Below are 23053 nucleotides of genomic sequence, written 5' to 3' on the forward strand. Positions count from 1 at the left end.
TACAATGACAATAGTTTAAAGCGATTTGAAGCATGTGTTTTTTGGGGGGGGGCAGAGCTTTGTGACGTCATATTTGAGGGGGGGTCTGACTTTTTGTGACGCCGTGTGACGAGGGGGGGGGGTAAAAAATCTCCAAAATCGCGTGACGTCATTTATGGACGGCCCCTATCGTTGTTTTGATCGAGTTTACGTACGACTGAGTTTACGATATAACGACCCCAGCTTGAGCTGGACATAGTAGAAAGAGCTTCATAGCTCATGGGGATATTGTTAATGTCTGCGAATGAATCTTCACCAACCTATAATGGTGATTCTGCGGCGTTGGCACAAGAACAATTAACAACAAAACAAACTCAACAAATTCGTCATTCGCACTGGTGACTTTAAACTAAAAACAAATGATGATGTATAATGTATTATGAAACACCGCCTGTTATGCGTGTTCATGTTCAGGCGAGGCAGCGTGATTTACCAAAGTGTTGGGTTTTGTCATCAGCCTGACTGCTCCAGGAGCCAGAGGGGGGAGGAGGAGTCACAGGGGGAGGGGGCGGGGTGAGGGGGGTTGAGGGGGAGTGGATGAATTGGGGAGGGGGGTAAATGGAGGGGGTGAATTTTGGGGAGGTGAAATTGGGGGGGGGGGGGTGATTGGGAGAGGGTGATTTGGAGGGGGTGAATTTGGGGGGGGGGGTTGATTTGGGGGGGGGGTGAATTGGGGGGTGATCTGGCGGGGGATGAATTGGGGGGGGGTTGATTTGGGGGGTGGGGGTGAATTGGGGGGTGATCTAGCGGGGGGTGATCTGGCGGGGGGTGAATTGGGGGGGTTGATTTGGGGGTTGATCTGGCGGGGGGTGAATTGGGGGGGGTTGATTTGGGGGGTGGGGGTGAATTGAGGGGAGGGTGAATTGGGGGGGGGTTGATTTGGGGGGTGGGGGTGAATTGGGGGGTGATCTAGCGGGGGGTGATCTGGCGGGGGGTGAATTGGGGGGGTTGATTTGGGGGTTGATCTGGCGGGGGGTGAATTGGGGGGGGTTGATTTGGGGGGTGGGGGTGAATTGAGGGGAGGGTGAATTGGGGGGGGGGTTGATTTGGGGGGTGGGGGTGAATTGGGGGGTGATCTGGCGGGGGGTGAATTGGGGGGGGGGGTTGATTTGGGGGGTGGGGGTGAATTGGAGGGGTTGATTTGGGGGTGATCTGGCGGGGGGTGAATTGGGGGGGGTTGATTTGGGGGGTGGGGGTGAATTGGGGGGGGGTTGATTTGGGGGGTGATCTGGCGGGGGGTGAATTGAGGGGAGGGTGAATTGGGGGGGTGGAGCGCCGCCTGGCGGGCGGCCCGCGCCATCGCCGCGCCTCTCGTCGTCTGCTCCGCGAGCCGCCGCCTCCTCCTCTCCTCCCTCTCGCCACCGCCTCTCACCGCAGCGCGGCGGAGCATGGCTGCACGGCGCGGCGCGTAGAGGAACGAGGAGGAGGAGCGGGAGGTGGAGGAGGACAAGAAGAGGCGCCGGAGGAGGAAGCGGACGAGGAAGAGGACGAGGAGGAGTGGTGGTGGTGGCCCCTCGCCCTCCTCCTCACCCCGGGGGTAGAAGGGTGCGGCCTCACCACCATCACCAGCAAGCAGCGCGACGAGCGGAGGAGGGTGACGAGACGAGGTGGAAGAGAGGGAGAGAGAGAGGAGCGAGAAATGGAGGAGCAGTGAGAGGGGGCGCGAGAGCGAGGACGAGGAGCGAAGAGGAGAGGCGAGGAGAGCGGCGGCGGAGGCGATCTCGGGGAAGCGGCGGCGGCGGCGGCGGCCCCAGCCAACAAAGATGGCGACGCGGCCCAGGGAGGCGGACGGGCGGGACGGGGAGGCGAGCGGCCCGGCCCCCCGGGTGAGACTCGCGGGGGACTCCGCGCTGGTTCCAGGGGCCGAGGTCCCTGAGCGGTGGGCACGAGCTGGGACTCGGGAGCGCGTAGCGATGGTGGTGGTGGTGGTGCGGGGGGGGGGAGCTCGGGGTGAGACGCGCGAGGTCCCTCTGGGCAGGAGGGGGGCACTGTGGGCCGTGGCGGACACGGGGTGAGGGATGGGCGAGGGGATCGGGGTCCTGGGTCAGAGGGACCGGGGTCAGAGAGATCGGGGTCCTGGGTGAGAGAGATCGGGGTCCTGGGGCAGAGAGATCGGGGTCCTGGGTGAGAGAGATCGGGGTCCTGGGTCAGAGAGATCGGGGTCCTGGGTGAGAGAGATCGGGGTCAGAGAGATCGAGGTCCTGGGTGAGAGAGATCGGGGTCCTGGGTGAGAGAGATCGGGGTCCTGGGTGAGAGGGATCGGGGTCAGAGGGATCGGGGTCAGAGGGATCGGGGTCAGAGGGATCTGGGTCAGAGGGATCGGGGTCAGAGGGATCGGGGTCAGAGGGATCGGGGTCAGAGGGATCGGGGTGAGAGGGATCGGGGTCCTGGGTGAGAGGGATCGGGGTCCTGGGTCAGAGAGATCGGGGTCCTGGGTCAGAGAGATCGGGGTCCTGGGTCAGAGAGATCGGGGTCCTGGGTGAGAGAGATCGGGAGGGGCGTGGAGCCGGGAGTTGTAGGGGGAGCAGCCGGGTCCCGCATTAAGAGTGACGGGGGGGGGGGTCCTCGTGAGGGGGGCGGCAGAGAGGAGGGGAGTCACCGGACTGAGAGGGATTCCGTGGAAAGAGGAGTAGGGGTCCTGGAGGGACGGTGACGGCGGGGGAAATGTCCAGGGTCTCGGGGTGTGACCGAAGGGAACAACTGTTATGGTAGGCGTACTGGAATTACAATGGGGCACATGCATTTAGTAAATCGGTGCATTAGTTCGTTACAGGAAACTGTTGCCTGCTCCTGACTCTCGTAACCGGTAATCGATTCTCAAAACGGAATAACCGGTTTACCGGATATCGGTTAACAATCACGGGTTATATTCTGATAGAGATTCTGGCGTTCTGCGCTCGAATGCTGCAAGTAGCATTGGAATGTTTGAGTGCAAGCTGCTCGAGCAAGCCATCCATGGGTCGACATCCGGCCTTAACAAGGAGCCCCTTGATCATGGGCACGGGCATCAGTGATAGCTTCCAATGAGCCACATTCAGCCTGGCGCATTCGCAACGCTCGAGCAATGTAGGGCTCATTTCATAATGTACACAAATAACATAAACACCTACAAACATTTGTAAACTGTGCCTTTTAAACCGAATTCTGAGATCACATGCCAACTGCTGATGTCATTTACTAATTAGTTGTGAGGTACACATCTAAAAACACGCATTTGTGCCGGAATATCCTTTTTTCTTTCAATATTACACACCAATGTTTCTGCGTCAACACTCGGGGCTGTTTAATTGGGGCTCTTAACCGATGACGATCCCAGCTGAACGCTGCCGGAATGTGACCGTACGTCACCGTGCCTGATCAGTAGTTTCTTGGTCGAGGGAGTGAGTGGATTTTTATAAACCGCAGGGTTGCCGGTTATTTCACTGATTGCATTCTATCACCCATGTACCTCCATTTGAATTCCCTAGCGTCCACTACGTGGTATATATTTTTTGTGGAATGTCGCTCCCCGAGCACTAAGCAATGCACTTATAGACATCCTTATTGCACACAGATAAGTTGTAACGATCGATTGCGTATTCGAATGAGCTTACATTATTAATGGCAGTATAAGTCATTACACACGTAAACTTGCGAGACTTGTTGATAAGCAAGAAGACAGCACCTTCACACGTGTCCCTCCACTTGAATTAATTCATTACTTTTTACACATTCCATCAGCCATTTGGGAGTGCATCATATCAGCAACATTGGTTCAACACACCAAACTCTGGACCAATTTAAACATGAATTCGGTGTCAGCAGTCAGATTTTCTTCAACCAATACTGATGGGCTGCCAAAAATGTTTTCAGCAAGGTCCCTTTTCTGTAGAACATGAGTCCTAGTTGAATTGTTTTGTTTTTCTACTTATATTCCTAATGATGATGCTCATGATTATTTTGTATGGCCTAAACGTATATCAGCAATGTTAACTTTAAATATGATTATCAAGAGTTTAATTAACAACATTAAAATTTGCCTAAAGAAGAACGTTTTCAATCACTGTATGACCTGATATGATGATGTATACGATTCGTGGTCATTCACGAAAAAAATGCGCAAAGAAGCATGGAGAGACGCATGCTTGGAATTAAACTGAGATACAAAGGAACATATGGTAGGGGGAGTCTATCTATAGAACAACATCCATATTCTCAAGACATTTGAAGTGGGCGTGGGCAGGACACATCACGGCTCGAAGGGACGATGAATGACAGTCGAGAATAATAACGGAGTAGCAGCCGAGGGTTGTAACGCATCCGAGTGGACATCCATCGAGGAGATGGAACGATTAATTCAGTTTATGTGCAGGGGCTGGCTGGATTGTTCCATCGCAGGGTCATGAGAGGTTGCGGTGGCTTGAAGAGGCTTTGCCCGCCAGTGAATTGAAGATGGTTGATGCTGAAATTGATTTGGTTTTACACATGATTGTGTTAATCTACTCATGCTTGGCTGATGGGGAAGTTGTCATGGATTGTTTTTGACCACCCTGTTATAAGTAGCGTTCATGCTGAAGTGTCATTTTGTATATTACAGGGCCATTACACTACATTTCAGAAGTTACACAGGGATGAGCCTGAATAGTGTTTTGATATGTGATAAAAATGCATAATAGGTGGTATAGGCTGAAAAGCGTTGATGGGCAGCAATGACGGTGCATAAAAAATACATTGTTTGAATGTATTTTGCTTCTGTGCTCCCACATCTGTGCCCCCCCCAACCTCAACCCGCACTGGGAAGTGTGGTAAAGTATCGTCAAATAACCCCCATGGCTCAAGGCATGCGGACGTCTTCATCCAGCAGTGGATTAATAAACGGCTGCATGTGTACATATTTATAACGTACTGATGCGACGGTAAGAATTTGGACAACATTCCAAGTGATTTCCTGCCCAATTGCGCATTGAGGCAGCGTTCATCTCCTGTTTACAGCCCTGCACAACCAATGATGTACGTCGCACATTCCTATGGTGGGGGGGGGGGGTCTATCTATAGGACAGCCAGCATTGACTTCTCCGCAAAGTGGTACTCACTTCATCAGCCTTGGAGGGAGGGATGATAATCGACTGAGTCAACCACCAACCAGGATCTGTATTCGCAGCCTTCCCGATTGTGAGCTGCTTGCTCTACCGCATGGTCGGATGCATTTTTTGTGCATTTATTGTAATGAATCCAACAGGCATACACAACTGGTATGCCTCTCTTGGAAACATCCACACGACTTTGCCTGCATCACGGAGTCATATGGAGCGCTGCTGTGCCTTCTGATGGCTCAGCACCATTACCTTCACATAGGCGTATTATTCGCATGATTATTATTGCCACTGCAGACATTGAGCCAAGCAGTGACCTACGCATGTCCTGTTTTAATAACCATGTGATTGTATGGATGCTATTTGCCGAGTGCACACTACTACAGTGCGTTTAGTTGGTAGTGTATATCAGGCGTGGTTGTGTTTAGTTTTGTGCTGCGTTGCTGAGCACAGACCCAAAACGGTAAGCAGCCAGCAACAAACAGCACCATTAAAGTTGCAATACTTCAGACTGAACGCATTTTTTAAATTGAGCTACGTATTACAAGACCTTGGGGAATAGAGACGTTGAGACGGATTTCCAAAGTAGACCATTGCGAGGGAAGAGGCTGAAAGAGAAGCGTTGTCACCTGCAGCATGGTGCTTCAACACAGTATGGATAAGACATAAGTCAGTCTGGTGAGCGAGTGGGTGTGCAAATGAGTAGGCGGGCGAGTAGGTGAGTGAGTGTGTTGTTGCTGCCTGCAGGAGGGTGGTTGAACACCATAGTGCAGGTCACAACAACACACTCGGTCGCTCATTCATCCAATCACCCACCCACCAGACCGACTGTTTTCATCTCATCCACGCTGTGTTCAATCACCACACTGCAGGTCACGACACTTCTCTTTCTGCTTCTTCCCTTGCACTGCTCCACTGTGGAATGCCCTCCTGTCGTATCTTTTCACTAAGCTGTTACAATACACGTTCTTAATACAAGAAACCTGTTAACGCTTGTGTATTATAACGTTGATGTACAGTTTGTTTCTAGTGCTCATTGCTGATACTACTTTACACTTTGGGGCTTGGATCTGTGCTGAGCAACTGGGACTGCTTACTTGAGTGCTTGATTATTTGTGTGAATTTAATGACGTGTTAATTGTTTTGTTGATTGGCAGCAGACGCGGTTCTCTGGCAATGGCAGTGTGGTGGGAGAGACGGAACGGGTAGTGGATGAAGACATCTTTTCCTGGTCTGGTCCCCGCACGGTCATACTCCGCAAAGGGCTCCAAGGGTTTGGCTTTACTCTGCGCCACTTCATTGTCTACCCACCAGAGTCCACGTCCTACCAGAAGGTACAAGCCCTGTACAGTCTTATTATCATCATCAGCCATGATCAATCCACTACTAGATGAATGACTCCCAAAGCTGCTGCCACTTCATGATCCTGAGATGCAACAATCCATCCAGCACCTGCACACGAATAGATCTCATCACTCCTTCTCCGAGCTCGACGTACATTCCTTGGCTGCCATTTGGATCCATTCCATTCCTTGGCTGCCACTCCGTTATTATTTTTCATTGTCCCTTCTAGTGACGCATCCTGCCCAAGCCTACTTTTTTACGCTTTGGATGTCTTCAACCTGCGTATGTTCTCTAATCCATATCTACCTCCCTGATGTCTCATTGTAATTCCCAACATGCACCTCTCTATGCTGTCTATATAATACACATATCCTGCTATAACAATTTTTTCCCATAAAACCTTCATGGAGTGTCAATGATAATTATCCTAAAATATATCACAATGTCATGGCGTCTTCTTTGGTTCTTTCGGTAAGGTCACGTAGAATGAGAATACAATAATAAAATAACAATAAAATTCTCACGACGTTTCGGCCACAACGCAAGCGGCCGTCTTGCGTTGTGGCCGAAACGTCGTGAGAATTTTATTGTGTTATTTTATTATTTTATTCTCATTCTACGTGACCTTACCGAAAGAACCAAAGAAGATGAATCCTTGCAGTCACGAAAGCTTTAAATCGAAAAAATGTCATGGAAATACAGGATAATCAATGAAGAAGTCCAGAAGAGATCATGGCAGGTGAGTATTGTATATGTGATTAGGCAGGATGGGGGAGAGACGATTGCTGAGACAGACATTGGAGTGGTCTCCAAGAGTCTGGCAACCAATAGGAAGAGAAGACCTAAGGCCAAATAGTGGGATACTGTCAAAGCAGATCTTTGTGGTCGTATACTGTTTGTCTCTGGCCACATATTTTGGGCCAGTGCTCAGAAAATGTTCAAACTTTTTTTTTGCAGGAGGAGGAGGCAGAAAGGGGGGGGGACCCCTGTCAGCTCACTGCAGGTGTGTGGTCACCTGGTCGCACTCACCTTGTTGGCATGAGTACAGGGATATGAGATTACACGCTCTGTATAACGTTCCATTAATTATTGTTTGCATGTTTCCCTCTGGAGCTCAATAAATAGTTAATTATCAGATATTAAAAAAATATTGGTGCAGCCCTGCAGTTAGCTCAAGCCACTAATGGTGGAAGGGCCTCCACTAAAGGGGGGCTAGAGGGCATTCTGTCTGCTGCTCTATGTTGATCGGACACGTTGCGGCAAGAGGTGGGCATCGCCACACTCTACCCCAATCTAATTCTCGCGGTAGTGCACCCATTCATACTTCTGGGTGGACAGAGGGGGTGGGTGGGATTTAATAAACTTGCACCATTCATCTGCCACACCAGGAGATGGAATCAAATTTGCAAATTCTGGACTGCAAGTCCAGTGTGCCGACCATTACACCACTACAGCTTTATTCAGCAGAACTTAGTAATATTATTAATGTTCCCTTTGTAATAATAAGTTCATAACCTTTTGTATGTATACGGTACTTAAATGCTGAAGGGCCTTGCGTCTTGTCTCACACGTTCTGACAGTACCCCCAGTACGTTTGTCTCTGTGCGGCAACAAGGTGAATCGGCACCAGCCATTAGGGACGATGATTGCGACGTTTCCTAATTTCTCATTTTGTGGTGTAATATTTTTAGTTTGGAAAATTTGGACTGACACCGGCACATAATGGCCTGCGCGTTTTAAATAAGATCACGGGACCTTCAATATCCACTGTGAAGCAGACGGCATGAAGCGCTTACAATAAATACACCGTATTAACCAGTGGTGGCCTGTCGGTGTTGAACCATGAACCACTGCAACACGCAGAAAACATGCTGGTGCATCTCACTGCCCTAGTTTGTGTCACCGGTTCAGTAAGAGAGCGAGAGAGATGTCGTTCATTCGCATCGTGTTCTGCCTGCTCTCTGCTGTGCTGCACAGAAGCTGGCAGGGCTCGGCAGGAGCCCATGGACACCATCTTTGTGAAGCAAGTGAAGGAAGGAAGCCCAGCGAGTGAGGCTGGCCTGCAAACAGGTGCCGTCTTGCATTGCCTTTATACCAATGTCACATACAGTGTTCCGCCAGGTGGCTCGGTGGCAGAGTAAGCGGCACGCACTCAAGAAGGTCACAATTTCAAGTTTGTTTTTTATTGGTTACAACATTTTTCGTTGACATTTCACCAGAAGTGCCACTTGGGATTGAACGTCTTGTTTGCAAGTGTCCAGTGTGAATTTACACGTATGCAAGCATACATACACATATATAATCGCACATACAAATAACAAAAACACATATACAAATATACACACATACAACAAACACAGCCACCATTCAGAAGCAGTGATGTCACCATAGTTCTTGCATCACCAGGATTGGTGCACTTTGAGGTAAGGTGAATGTGGAAGGCTCCCTGGCAGGAGGTCACCGGATAGACCCAGATCTTAATGGGATGACTGACTGAAATGACTGTCAGATACACCACATGTTCTCCCCACTTTGCCAACTTGCTGCGTTTTAGCTGCCCAGGGCTCCACTCATTGTGAGCGTCGCTCTTCTGTCCTCAGTGAGCAGAAATTACCATATCAGCATACATTACATGATTGACCAGTTGGGAGCCACCCCAAGACTGCACCTGAGCATCAATCAGCCTCACACTCTTATCAGTGATATATTCACAGATAAATACACTTGCACATCTACACACATGACACACATGCAAACAATCGGGGTGGCCATATACAAATTTTCCGACTGGCCAGCCTAGATCATCCTGGGTCATTAACTCAGCCCTACCATAAGAATGTGGAATGTCCATCCACCACTATACCAGAGCTGTAAATGGGATATGAACACCACCTCATAACTCACTTGAGCAGGAAATTACTTTGACGTTTGGACTTTTGCATTGTGTTAAACATCCACATTGCATACATTACTTTTGTGTTTATGTACATGCTTTGCGTCATCACGTGTGTGCATAAGTGCAGTATTATTTAAGAAACAATGTAAAACACGTTCCTTTGTGATTTCTATAGGAGACAGAATTGTCCAAGTTAATGGTGAGAGCATCATTGGCAAAAGCTACTCTCAAGTCATCTCTCTCATTCAAAACTGGTAAGTTTGTTGTTTCTCTTGTGTTGTTTCAGAATATACACATGTATTTTTAAACACAGTTGCTGCTGATCACGGACTGAAAGGCAAAGGCACAAAATGTCAAGTGTCTAGCAACTAGCGGCACTCACTCAAACTCGCCCTCCCATTGACACCACACTGCAGATCACAACACTTGTTTCTCCTCTTCCCGCGCACTGCTCAACTTGAGAATTCCCACCCATCGTCCCATTTCCCAGAATTTTATAATAACCTTTCTCAATTCAGAAATGCGTTACTATTCTGGGAAAATAGACTATGGGAGGTAATTCCAAAGTGGAGCAGTGAGAGGAAGAAGAATGCTCATGATCTGCATTGTGACGAGTGATTGGGTGATGGAATGGTTAAGTGAGTGTTTTTGTGACCTACAGTGGTGTGAGGCGAAACAATGTGGTAGAAAGTCCTCAACATGGATGGAGGAATCAACGAGTGAAGTTGACGGGAACAGTAACCATTGTAGTAGTAATATAAATGGAGTTATGTATTTTTGTGGTCTGTCGCAGTATGTTGGCAGTGCACATGATAGTATGGGGAACCATGTCTAACACATGCACACTGCTTTGCCGTTAAGCTACGTTTGTGTGTAATACGTAAAATCATGTTTCGCTTCATTGTGGAGAATGATTAACAATATACAGCATGGTGGTTCTCCACAACAATGCTAATTATTATTTGGTGTTTTGTATTATATTTGTTGACCTATAATCCATGTCTAACAGAAATGGTCCTTGCTTATAGATATCTTCCAGTTCACCAGCATTGGTTCGAGCAAGCCTGACTACTCTTGAGACACAGAAAGTAGAAATCGGTCCATAGTTCTTGTGTTAAACCAATGCAACTGAAATGATGCATTCCCTAATGGCTGTGGCTGACGGGATGTGTACATTTTTTTTTCTGTGGAAGAAGATATGTGAAGGTGCCATATTGTCTGATGTGTGTGTGTGTATACACTTTGTGTGTGTTGTAGTGATCAGCTACTGCGGCTCTCTGTGATGCCCAAGGATGAGGATATTTTGCAGTTGGTAAGAAAATGTATAATGATCATTATTTACTTGACAGTTCTAAATACCAGGTGGCTCTGCGGTAGAGCGAGCAGCTCGTAATCGTATTGGGATCTATGAATGGAATGCACCTTATACATGTAAATTATTATTAAAGGTTGCGAATTAAAATGCTGTGTTCATGTTTGACTCAGTCCATCATCCCTCGAGGGCCAATAAAATGACTACCACTTTGTAGGCAAGTCAACAGTGGTGGTCCTATGGATAGACTTTCCCCTGCTATTTGAATGTAGAAATTCCACCACCGCACAGGGCTTTAAACAGGAGATGAACACTGCCTCAATTCTCATTTTAACAGGAAATCACTTTGGGTTTTGATCAAATTCTGACTCACAGCAACCGCACATTATAAATATGTACATGTGCAACTGTTTGTCAATCCAATGCTGGATGAAGGCCTCCACATGCTTGTAGGTTTAAGTGGTTATTCAACCATAACACTTAAACATTTTTGGAACTAATTTCTTCAATTACATCATTAAGATAAAAAATATTGTGCACTGTGAATTCTGTAGGTACCGTTGATGTATTAACGGTGTAAACATTTATATTTTCAGGCTTACTCCCAAGATGCTTATTTAAAAGGAAATGACTCTTACAAGGGGAAGGCCCACAACATCCCAGAACCTCCACCCATGTCTAGTTATCCTTTCCCAAGCACTTCTTGCATCTCTCAACCAGGCTCCAATGTCGCCTCCACATGCGGCATGGGACCAGCATCTTCTTCTTTCGACATGCCAATCCCCCCTCGTTCAGACAGTCTCACAAAGTCCAGCCCGGTTCTCTACGCGCAGGAGAAAGGTGGCATGAAGACATTCATAGTACCACCAGGGAAAGTTGTAGATCTCACAAGCATGAGCCACGCTTGCCAGCCGCAGAGAGCAGACTCGCAGCAGGTCTTGCGCAAGGCATCGCTTCCCGCGGTGCCCACGGCGATGCCGGTCAGCGTTACGTCTCGGAGTGCGCTGCAGGAAGCGAGCAGCCGGATCGGTGAAGCCCTCGTCCGGAAGTACATGTCACAACCTCATGACGCAAACCAGCCCTATCCCGCGGGAGCCACGTTCGCACCGCCCGGTGGGAACTACTATCTACCCTGCGGCGGCACTGACCCGGGCAGCAACCTGGCGCGCGCAGGTGCAAACGTGAGAGAGGGAGGCTGGGATCAGTACCCGACGTACAAGGATTACCGGCGGACGTTCGGGACGCGTACTCTGCAGGAGCGGCTGGACGTTCTGCGCGGCACTTCTCACGCCGCGCCACACTACCCACTGCCCGCGCCGCCCGACAGCGCGACACACTATCGCACAAGGAGCTCGTCGCAGGACAGGGGCCAGCAGGGGGCCGGCAGCAACCGCTGCCGCAGCGCGTCTCAAGACCGACTTGGGGAGAACGTGCAGACCAAGGAGTGGGGGCGGAGCGTGTCTCAAGACGCCCTCGCGATGGAATCCCCCCCGGCAAGCTTTCCGAATTGCCGGACCCACTCCAACGACAATATCGCCAGGTCCGGCAAGTATGAGTTCTCGCAGCAGAAGGATTCGGCCGCACGTAATTTCTCAGGCGGTTTAATGAAGGCAATGGGGGACGCACCTTCCCAGAGCAACGTGTGCACAGCGACAGAGGCGGTCAGGTTTCCTACCGAAAGAGGCACGTACTCGAGTCAGGAATGCCGGGATTCATCGGACAGGGCATGGCCTCGAGGTTCTGAGAGGTGCCGTGGTGAGAACACGGGCAGCGCGGGCATGGCACCGGCACGCTTCGAACCACCCGTGTTTGGCAAACGCTACGACGTAAAATCTCGCGCCGGGAAGTTTAAGCCGGATTATTCCTCGACATCGGTAAAATTGCAGCCTCCAGACTCGAGGAAAACAGACGATGCTCGAAACAGCGTCGACGCCTACCACTGCAGGTCAAAGTCCTTGGAATCTCGAGATTTGCTCAACAGCGGCCTACAGGTGGCCCCGCCGCCGCCGCAGCTTGTAAGGGCCGAACGCACCGTTTCGGAATCGGACAGTCAGAACGCGCCAACTCGTGTGCGCCAGGGCTGCTCAATCCTCCAGGAGACCAAGGATAGGACTGGCTCGTACCCTGCACTTCACAGCAATTTGACCGCTGGCAGGCAGCAGCAGAGATCACCGGGTGTTGTAGAGCTTGCCGCTACGTCTGGCGTAGTGCTGCGGGAAAAGCCTCCTTTAGGCCGGCCTGCACCGCCGCTACGCCACCCTTCATACATCCTTGCGGTCGATGCGCAGGAGGCAGGCCTACACCCTGGCTGGCTGCCGACTGACCGCAGGAAGGGCTTCCACAGGGAGGTTGAGCAAGAGGCTGTCAACAAGGTCGGCGAGACCCCTGCTAGCAGCTCATTAGCTGCAATTCCCTTCATAGGTGAGTACGAGGCAGTGAAACTGCTATTCATCACTGATTTTTTGTGTCATCAAACCCTCCACCACCACCCAACATAGCCACACAAATATTAATTGTCACGTATACAAGTTGTTTAATGCGCCAACTGTTGTTTCAGCTTGCTGGTAAGTTGAACAATTCTCACGTTTCACTTCTGATAGAGATAAGGAAGTGCATTTAAGAAGTTGGGTCAAGTGACACGGTTTATTCTGAATTCCTGAATTGTATTCTGACTTTGTAGATTTTTCTGAAGATGCAGGACGTAATTTCACGTGAAACATTTGGTACATTTGTTTGTGAGTGTTTTTACCAACAACATGTTGATGTATTTAAACACGCAACGCTGAAGGCCATGTGGCTGTTGGCTTTATAAAATGTTTTGTGGTGGTACAGACGTAAAAGAGACGTATTGTCTGATTATTTATGTTATTAAAACTCTCCACAATGACGCGAATAATTATTTTGTGTTGTGTATTAAATAGTTTTGTGTCAAACTAGGACTCGTATCTAACATCTGGCAGCCTATAAACATCTGGCAGCTCACCAACATTGGCTCGAGCAAGCCCGGCTGCTGATGAGACTGACTGTCAAAACTGGTCCTGAGTTTGCATGTGTTGAACCGATGCTACTGAAATTCACAGTTTTTTTTTATGTTGATAGATCCGTATGCAGGCGACGTATTGTCTGCTTGTTTATTTTGTTATTCATTTTCTCCACGATGACGCTTGTGATTATTTAGACTTAAATATTCTATAATTCACACGCTGTAATACACCTGCTAATTTCTCTGCGTTCTTTGCCTGTGTTCTGTAGATGAGCCTGGGAGCCCTGGGGAACAGGACAGTGAAGACATTTCTGCCTCGGCTGTCGTGTCCTCACAGAGGGCCCCCCCCACTATGGGCACCACTGGCGTTGTACGGCGCCAGTGGTCTAATGATCCCGGTGAGACATTTTAACATGTGCCCGGCATTGGCGCAACTTCTCACTTGACACAGATCTGTAACAAGTGGCAAATTACAGTCAACTTTCACATTTATTTTGTTTATCACCGCGAGAACTTGAGTGAGACCAAGATAGGATAATTTGCAGGAGTGACATCAATATGAGTGCTGTAGCTCTGATTTGTATTCGGTCAATTGTTGTTATTATGTTCTTATGTCTATTTGATGGCCCAGGTCACTCTTGCGAATGACATTATCTTTGTCCATAGACTTCTCACCACCTGGTTACACAAAACAAACTTTAAATCTCTGTTGATATTATTGATGCATTTCTGGTACTCTTTTTTTAGATGACGCCGTAAAGGGTAGTCGCAGGTCGTCCTATCTGCTTGCGATGGGAACGGAGCGCTCCAAGTCGTACGATGAGGGTTTGGATGAGATACGTGAGGAGGGAAAGACTCTTCTGTGAGTGTTGCACCTACCGAGATGACACACCAGTGCTCGCTATAGTAATCCGTGTCAAAGTAATTTCCTGCAAAAAATTCCATTGCAATCCATTACCGGTTCCTTACTTTAATTGATTCTGAAAAGGGTTACCAGTTTACCAGTCACCGATAACCCTGCATTATTTAGTCTTGTAAAAAAAAATGCCTGTGCTCATCGCCTGTTTACGACCCTGCAGAGCCAGTTGAGGAAATACCACCAGTCAACAAAAAGGGACGAGACTCCATTGGGTGGTAAACCACTATTGACTTACCCGAAAAGTGGTACTCATGATTATAACCTGCAACCTTCAGATTGCGTGTCTCCCTCTCTGCCACTGAGGCATCTGACCAACAGCACTACCTTGACCTAACAGCATTTGTAATCTGATGTGCAGGCAAGATACATCATTTGACTTCGTATTTTCAGAGTATGCTTGTGACCCACAACACAAATGGCCTAGCACATCCCTGCGACATGATCTGCCTCTGTAGTCTTTGTACTCATTCGCTTATTGATAAGCAGCTTCATAAATAGGCAGACAATACACTTTACTAAAGTGTTATTTCACACATCCCACTAACAACACAGTCTTCGGGGTGCATAATATCAGCAACGTTGATTCAACAGAAACAAACTGAACCAATTTCGATATTCATCGTCTTATAGCACAGCCCAGCTGGCTTGAACCAATGATGATGAACTGTCAAATGTGAATAGGTAAGGGCCGTTTCTGCTATACGTGGGTCCTAGTTCGATGCAAAACTTTAAACAAAAAGATGAGGTCTTCTTTGGTTCTTTCGGTAAAGTCACGTAGAATGAGAATAAAATAATAAATTGATAAAATAACACAATATAGTGAGAATATTATTGTGTTATTTTATCAATTAATTATTTTATTCTCATTCTACGTGACTTTACCAAAAGAACCAAAGAAGATGAATCCTTGCAGTCACGAAAGCTTTAAATCGAAAAAAAAAAAAAAAGATGAGGTGTATTGGCCGATTCTTTATTTTGTTATATTCCCACTGATGCTAATTATTTATTTTGTAATGCGCAACATAAGATTGTTGCTGTTAGCTGTTACAGTTGCATATTAAGAATAGCCAGCTTGCATAATTTGTTTTAAACATTATTTTGTGCAGTGAAGTGCAGAATTAAATCTTTTGGAGTATAGTAAATATGATGATGGTTTCCCCCTGGAAATTCGTAGTTCATTTTTGTGTTAGGCCACTTAATGGTTTGGCCAAATTTCTCTCGCAAGACCCTCCAACACCGGACACAGCCAAACAAATACAATTGTCACATACAAGTGTTTAACGATGCACCAATTAGTATTGTTTCAGATCGATAATAATTAGCTGTGTTACTGCGATGTTCTGCATATTTATTACCTGATTTGGTTGTGCAAATTAAGCTGAAACAATAATTGGCATGTTAAATGCTTGTACACATGACCGTTTGATTTCTTTGGCGGTGTCGAATGGTGGGAGGGTCATGTGACAGAGCTTTGGCCGGATCATGACGTGACCTAACACAACAGTAAATTTTGCATGAGAACATTGGCTGTAAAGAAGTACGTGTTCACGACTGATAATAGCGTTGTCTCACAGGAAACAGCCAAAGCGAGTGCCAAGCATCAAGAAACTCAAGAACTTCTTTTCTGAAGGGGTATGTGTTAATATTATAAGGGATTTACTGATTGGCCGGTGACACGGCTCTGTGACTGCATGTTCAGACCAGGCAGGCAACCCTGATTAATAATGTGGTGTGTGTGAACTGTAAAATACTACACCCCATCTATTTTCACTCACAGTGGACGTTAAAGATCCTGCGACATCTTTTGAAAACAGTAGGCCATTGTGTGCCAGTGTCACGGTCCAAATTAGGTTTTCCAGTTTCTTCAATTGGACAATGGTATAAGAGCTTGGGACGAGAGATGATGGGAGGGAATTCCTAAGTGGAGCATTTCGAGGGAAGAAGCAGAAAGATATGTGTTGTGACCTTTCAGTGCGGTGATTTAACAGAGCATGTATTAGATGAAATAGTCACTGATGAACAGTCCTCAACATGGGTGTAGGATACTTTATGGGTGAAGTACAGGAATAGTTACTATGGTAGTAGCAATAGAAAGGTTCAAAAGGAGGTGACTGATCGCCAGTGATAGTGCTGGATTGTCAATCACCCTGACTGCTGCTTCACTCTGAATTCTGTCCAAGTGAAGCGAGGTAGGAACTGGGTGCTTCACCCCAAGTATGACAGCAGCAGGATTCCAGTTTCAGCCAAATGTAGTTTTGTGTAGCAGAAGTAATAATTGTTGCTCGTTGAAGATGCTTTGTCATGGAAAAGAAAGCAAGCTTTCGCGATGCCTCCTTAGCCAGATGAGTAATATAAATGTTCCATGACAGCTTAGAGGCGATTGTTGTGCTAAGCAGATGAATGGTTTTTTCTATGGATAAGAATAATATTGTTCATAATATTGGGAGAAACTTTGCTATTGTCAGTCTTGCATTATATTGTCATGAGATTTTTCTTTTAGTTTAACTTGACCATGTTTACGTCACCCTAATCGAGAATTGTGGTGATTGATGGTTAAGTATTTGCCTGTTGGACAGTTAAATGCCTATTATTTTCAGCTTGTGCTTTACTTGAGTATAATGTATCAAGAGCATTGAAGGAGCCTATGTGACTGCGATATTCAGATTGTGGAAGACCCCGAGTTCACGGAGGATGCAGGAGCAGGATCGTACCGGAGGCGACGCTCTACATCAGACATCACTCACTTGGGCCTGGGAGGCGATGTCACCAAGCAGGGCTGGCTGCACTTCCGCTTTCATGGGGAGAAGGCCAAGGTGACCTTCAGAGCATTGGTGGCAGTTTGAGTTATTAGACGATAACCGGTAAACCGTAACCGTTTGCAGAATCGATTATTGGTTCTGAAAGTCAGGAACGAATGCAGTGATTGGTACACGTGAATGTACAAATGGCATGGTGGCCTAAGGCACCCCGTGGTGCATTGCCCTCATTCCTCAGTTAATAGGTAAAAGTGTAGCCCTGCAATGTCTCACTCATAACACTGCTGGCAGAAGAGCCTCCACCAGAGGGAGATCTAAAGGGTCTTTGGTCTTCTCGTCCACGCTTGCCATACTTGTTGGAAGAGGTGGGAATACCCACGCTTGAACCCACCACACTTGACCTGCCAATCGTATATCTGTTGTACCCAACTGCTGGTTGGTCAGCGGCTGGGTGGACATTTATCCTGAGCCCAACTTTACAAGGTAAGTTTTTCTCACATTCCTGCAGTCCGTCCCATTGGGCATTATGATGACTGTTGTCGGAAAATCCGAGGTGGATAATGTCGTGTCCTTGGAACCCTCCACCAACCGACACAGTCAAGCAAAACAAGTCGTCACGCATACGGGCGTTTAACACATCAACCATTTACACTTTGGCTCACTGGTAGATTGAAGAACAATTCTCACGATGAAATGTACACATTTCCTCATGATGTAGATGAGATTTGGTCAGATCATTGCGTTGCCTAACCCAGAAATCGATTGTGAATCTCTCTCGTGTCCTGCCCCCAACCCCTCACCCCGATGTGCCGCCCTGTAGCGATTAAGCGGCAGCACACGATTGTGGAAGCAGGTGTACTGCCTCCTGCGAGGCCACACACTGCTGCTGCATAAAGACAAACGCGAGGGCGGCGGAGCCGGCGAACCTAGCGTCCCCGAGGATGACCACCCCGTGAGCATCAAAAACAGCCTAGTGGACATCTCCTACAGTGACACGCGGCGCAAGAACGTGTTCCGTCTCACCACGTCTGACTGCAGCGAGTACCTGTTCCAGGCGGAAAGCCGGGATGAAATGCTGGGCTGGATTCACGCGATACAGGAGGGTAGCAACCCAGACGGCGAGGTGGGTGGCAATGGAAAACGAAATGCTCTGAATGTCATGAACATTAATTGCACGGTTGTGGAGCACAGGCCCAAAGGTTCCCGAGATGAAAACCAACCAACCAAGTGGCTCCATTGTAGAGTATGCGAGTTGAAATCCTGATTGGGGGGCAGGGGTTGACTTGGCACATAATCTCTCCTGAATCGATTAAATTAGCACCACTTTATAGGGAAGTTAACAGCGATTGTCCTGTGGATAGACTCACCTTGTCACTGGCTCAGGGCTGTAAACAACATTTTTACACAGTTGCTGGGCTCAAGTCCAAAGGTCTAAAACGTAAAGTTTCTAGAAATAAACAGCACTTTAAAAGTTGAAATGGATAAGCATGAACACGTGTGTTGAATTGAGCCAGCCAGGTGATTATAAGCTTATTGAAAAGACATTTGGAGGGAATTTCAAAGTGGAGCAGTTATTGAAGAAGCAGGAAAGGACTCTTAGGTTTTTTCGGTAAAGTCACGTATAAATAAGAGATAATAAAATAACATAATAGCGTACGACGTTTCGGTTGCAACACAAGCAGCCATCATCAGGTACAGAAGAGCTAAATTTACGAGAGAGGGGAAACACATAACCTCAGATGTATATACAGACACCCAAGTAGGGGGAACTAACACAGATACAACAGGGGACACAGAGAGAGAAGCATACCAGACAAACAGGGTTTAGCAAAATTTGGAAACCATATAAAGCAACACAGACGGTCGGTCAAAACACAATTAACGCATAGTTCGGTTGATCACGCTATTTCAAAGATTGCTAAATTGCAAGTTAAGTATGAAATTCAAAATACAGACCGCACACACACAGACATCCCAAGTAGAGCGAACCAGCACAGAGACAAGCACACATTGAAGTCGCCTTAAATAGGCAGAGAAGGTAAGGCGACTTCACTGTGTGCTTGTCTCTGTGCTGGTTCGCTCTACTTGGATGTGTGTGTGCGGTCTGTATTTTGAGTTTCATACTTAACTTGCAATTTAGCAATCTTTGAAATAGCGTGATCAACCGGACTATGCGTTAATTGTGTGTTGACCGACCGTCTGTGTTGCTTTATATGGTTTCCAAATTTTGCTAAACCCTGTTTGTCTGGTATGCTTCTCTCTCTGTGTCCCCTGTTGTATCTGTGTTAATTCCCCCTACTTGGGTGTCTGTTTATACATCTGAGGTTATGTGTTTCCCCTCTCTCGTAAATTTAGCTCTTCTGTACCTGATGATGGCTGCTTGTGTTGCAACCGAAACGTCGTACGCTATTATGTTATTTCATTATTTCTTATTTATACGTGACTTTACCGAAAAAACCGAAGAGTAATTCCTGCAGTCACGAAAGCTTCAAATCAAGTCTGAAGCAGGAGAGGAATTGTGCTGCTCACCTGCAAGGGTGGTGGTTGAACACTGTCGGTGACATGACATTTTAGAGTCGTCGACATGTGCGGAGGAATCAATCGTTTAAGTTTAAGTTATTTTTTTTTTCCAGGTGAAATACTTGAGTATTATGAAAACTTAGCAAAAGCCAGATCTGAATTCTGAACCTTCTGATTGCAAGTCGCTCGCTTAACCACCGAGCCTTGTGGCCAGACGCAGGATGTGAATGTGGTGGAGTGCTGCACTTCCGAGCGGGTCTCCAACCAGGGGTTATTTTACACATCTTCCTGTTCGTCCACACCTTACTCTCGATTGTTATAAATGTCTATTTTTTTTAGGACTCTGGGGCTCTGAGCCGGGATCTGATAAGCAGGAAGATAAAAGAATACAGCAATGTCAAGTAAGTTGTCCTGGAATTGATACTTTGAGATAGAATAAAAAATGCTTAAAATAATTATCGTAATTATCTTATTGTCTAGACCACCATTCATGCAAATCACATCTCACGCAGTAGGATTCGTAATGCATACATTTCCCACAGAGGTGCGGAAAACCACAGGTAAGTTGGAAGTCGGCTAGAACCGCTGCTACCAACAATTGCCCAAGCTCTATGGTCCTGTACCAGAATGTCTGGCCAACTCCATTATTTTACAGATTTTTTTTAATATTTTATTCTTGGTACGTTATGTGCTGTTACATTTAAATTAATCTTTCTGGATATGCTCGTTGGGCATTTCCATACATTTTACCTTGTGGTTTATTCCTTATATTTCTGACAGTGACTGAATTGTGCATATTATGTTGTCGAGCATTTTCGTAGATGCGCGTGTTGTTTTTCCTTGTGCATATGTGTTCTTGACATTTCTTTCACTCATATTTATTCTGAGCCCAACTTTGACATTTCTTCGAACAATAAACCTGTCGGAAGGTTGATGAGAGCTTCCAAACTGTTAAGAAAGTGGGCTTGGGCAGAATACACCACGAGAAGGAATGATGGGCAAGAGTGGCAGCCAAGGAACGGAATGCATCTGAGAGGATGTCCACCAAAGACATGAAGGGATAAGTTCAGTTCCATTTTTAGGTACTGGATGGAGTCTTGCATCGCAGGATTGTGAGAGTTGGCGATGGCTTTGGAAGGCATTCTTCCAGCAGTGGATTGATTATTGCTGGTGATGAAGGTGGTGTGTTTGTATTTTGTACAGTGCACTAGGTAACAAGGTGGAGCCATCTCCTCGCATGCTCCGACAAACACTGGGCAAGTCAACGCTGCTGGGGCCCAAGTCTGAGCAGAGGGTCCCACGATCTCCAAAACAGGACTCGGATCGCAAGGCTGGCTCCAAGGGTGAGTGTGCCCTACTTTAAATCTGTATTCACTCTACAACTGGTGCTACTTTGGTTATTGTTCCTGTGAACTTGACTCTTTCGTTCCTCCTATATTGACCAGACAAGACTGCGTCATACCTTGTTCAACCACCACACTGCAGGCCCTAACAACTCACCCACTCGCTCGCTTACTCAACCATTCACGCACCCACTCACCCACCAACCTACCCTCGCAATCACCCACTCATTGAACCAACACACTGCTGATCACAACAATTCGCTTTCTCCTTTTACATGCACTGTTCCACTTGGGAATTTCTTCCACATTCTCTTTTTTTCAAGCTCCTATAATCACCTTGCTCCGTTCAAGAAATATCTTAATGCCTTTCATTTTGCAGAGCTTAGATATGCTCGTATTTTAATAGCTTTAAAAAAAATTGTAAATTGCACAAGTGCTGCTGTGTTTGTGTATTTACACTCGAGGCCTGCAGAGCATCTATTTTTGTTAAATATTTCACCTGGAAAATCCCTTAAGATGGAAGACCTTGTTTGCAATGGTGTTCTCAATACCTCACATTTGCATGTCCTCTTGTGGTGAATGCCGTTTCGCAGAGGACCTGAGCCCCCCTAAGGACAAGGCACTGTGGCGTAAAGGCATCCAGAGCATCATGAAAAATCCGTTTAGTGGAAGATCAAACACAGATGCAGTGGCCATGTTCGGAGTGCGACTTGAGGACTGCCCTCCAGGCCTCCACAACAAGGCACGTGAAATGTTTGCCATGTGAATGGGCTAACTTGCCATCCAACACCATGCTGCGCTCAATTCTAGTATATTCACGAGCAATTATAATGAAAAACATAAAATGTTAATCATTGGCCGAAATAAATTAGAAAAAAATATATAGAATAACTAATTTGTGATGTTCTTGGTTCTTTCGGTAAAGTCACGTAGAAGGTAAACAATAAAATAATAAAAATATAAAACAATACAATTCTCACGACATTTCGACTGCAACGCAAGCAATCATCATCAGGTGTGAAAACCACAGCAATTTTTTTGCTGATGATGATTGCTTGTGTTGCAGTCGAAACGTCGTGAGAATTTTATTGTTTTATATATTTATTATTTTATTGTTTCCCTTGTACGTGACTTTACCGAAAGAACCAAGAATATTAATCCCTGCAGTCACGAAAGCTTTAATTCAAAATTTAATTTGTGATGGTCCGTCTCGGCTTTTTGCTGAATATGCAACATTACAACTCTTGGATTGATTGATTGAATCTGATTAGTTGTTCCTGTGAGGTCATGCCATCTCTTTAGGAGACCGGGTCAGCTGACACAGTTATTCTGACTTCTGGATTTTCCTGAAGGTGCCGAAGCGATTACAATTGGTGCTTTTACACTTGCGCACCACTTTAACTATTACATTTGATTGCCTGTGTTGGGTGGTGGAAAGGTTCGGCACAATTTTTTGCCGGATCATTACGTGGTTCAGCCTAAAACTCAATTATGAATCGTACTTTTGTCCAATGTGGTAATCGTCACCCTGATTTTAACCATTCTCTGTTTTTGGACGAGGTTCTCTCAACTAGGTCAGTGTGCGGCTTTGGAACAGTGTAGTGCCTCTAATAAAACAGACGTTTGCTACGCTCAAGGCCAAGTGTGTTGCTCAAATGAGCACTTGAGGTGGTACTCATCTCCTGTTTACAGCCCTGAGCCAGTGGTGGAAATTCCCCATTCCTATGGTGGGGGCAAGTCTCATACGTAGAAAACTACTGTTGACTTCCCCACAAAGTGGTAGGCATTTTATCGACCCCAGATAGATAACGAGTCAACCCCCAACCAGGATTTAAACTTGCAACCTTTTTGATTGCAAGCCGCTCGTGC

At 46.8% G+C, this 23053-nt stretch overlaps 1 protein-coding gene across 2 annotated transcripts in view; it reads left to right on the forward strand.

Moving 5' to 3' along the window:
- The first annotated feature begins 1326 nt into the window (after nt 1-1326).
- The window catches only part of ARHGAP21 (Rho GTPase activating protein 21), a 36338-nt gene continuing 14611 nt past the window's right edge, over nt 1327-23053 (forward strand). The window contains exons 1-15 of one of the 2 annotated variants that reach the window (XM_032951844.2): nt 1327-1865; nt 6269-6445; nt 7413-7458; nt 8433-8525; nt 9527-9605; nt 10609-10663; nt 11260-13084; nt 13916-14044; nt 14394-14508; nt 16140-16197; nt 17229-17378; nt 18142-18444; nt 20181-20242; nt 21045-21184; nt 21778-21926. In XM_032951844.2, coding sequence (XP_032807735.2) covers nt 1803-1865; nt 6269-6445; nt 7413-7458; nt 8433-8525; nt 9527-9605; nt 10609-10663; nt 11260-13084; nt 13916-14044; nt 14394-14508; nt 16140-16197; nt 17229-17378; nt 18142-18444; nt 20181-20242; nt 21045-21184; nt 21778-21926 — 3444 coding nt within the window. In that variant the 5' untranslated portion in view covers nt 1327-1802. The remainder of the gene's footprint in view (nt 1866-6268; nt 6446-7412; nt 7459-8432; nt 8526-9526; nt 9606-10608; nt 10664-11259; nt 13085-13915; nt 14045-14393; nt 14509-16139; nt 16198-17228; nt 17379-18141; nt 18445-20180; nt 20243-21044; nt 21185-21777; nt 21927-23053) is intronic. The other variant, XM_032951845.2, reaches the window with a different exon arrangement.

The sequence above is a fragment of the Petromyzon marinus genome, chromosome 10, assembly GCF_048934315.1.
Source record: "Petromyzon marinus isolate PM22_M1 ecotype Great Lakes invasive population chromosome 10, UKy_Petmar_22M1.pri1.0, whole genome shotgun sequence".
NCBI lineage: Eukaryota > Metazoa > Chordata > Hyperoartia > Petromyzontiformes > Petromyzontidae > Petromyzon > Petromyzon marinus.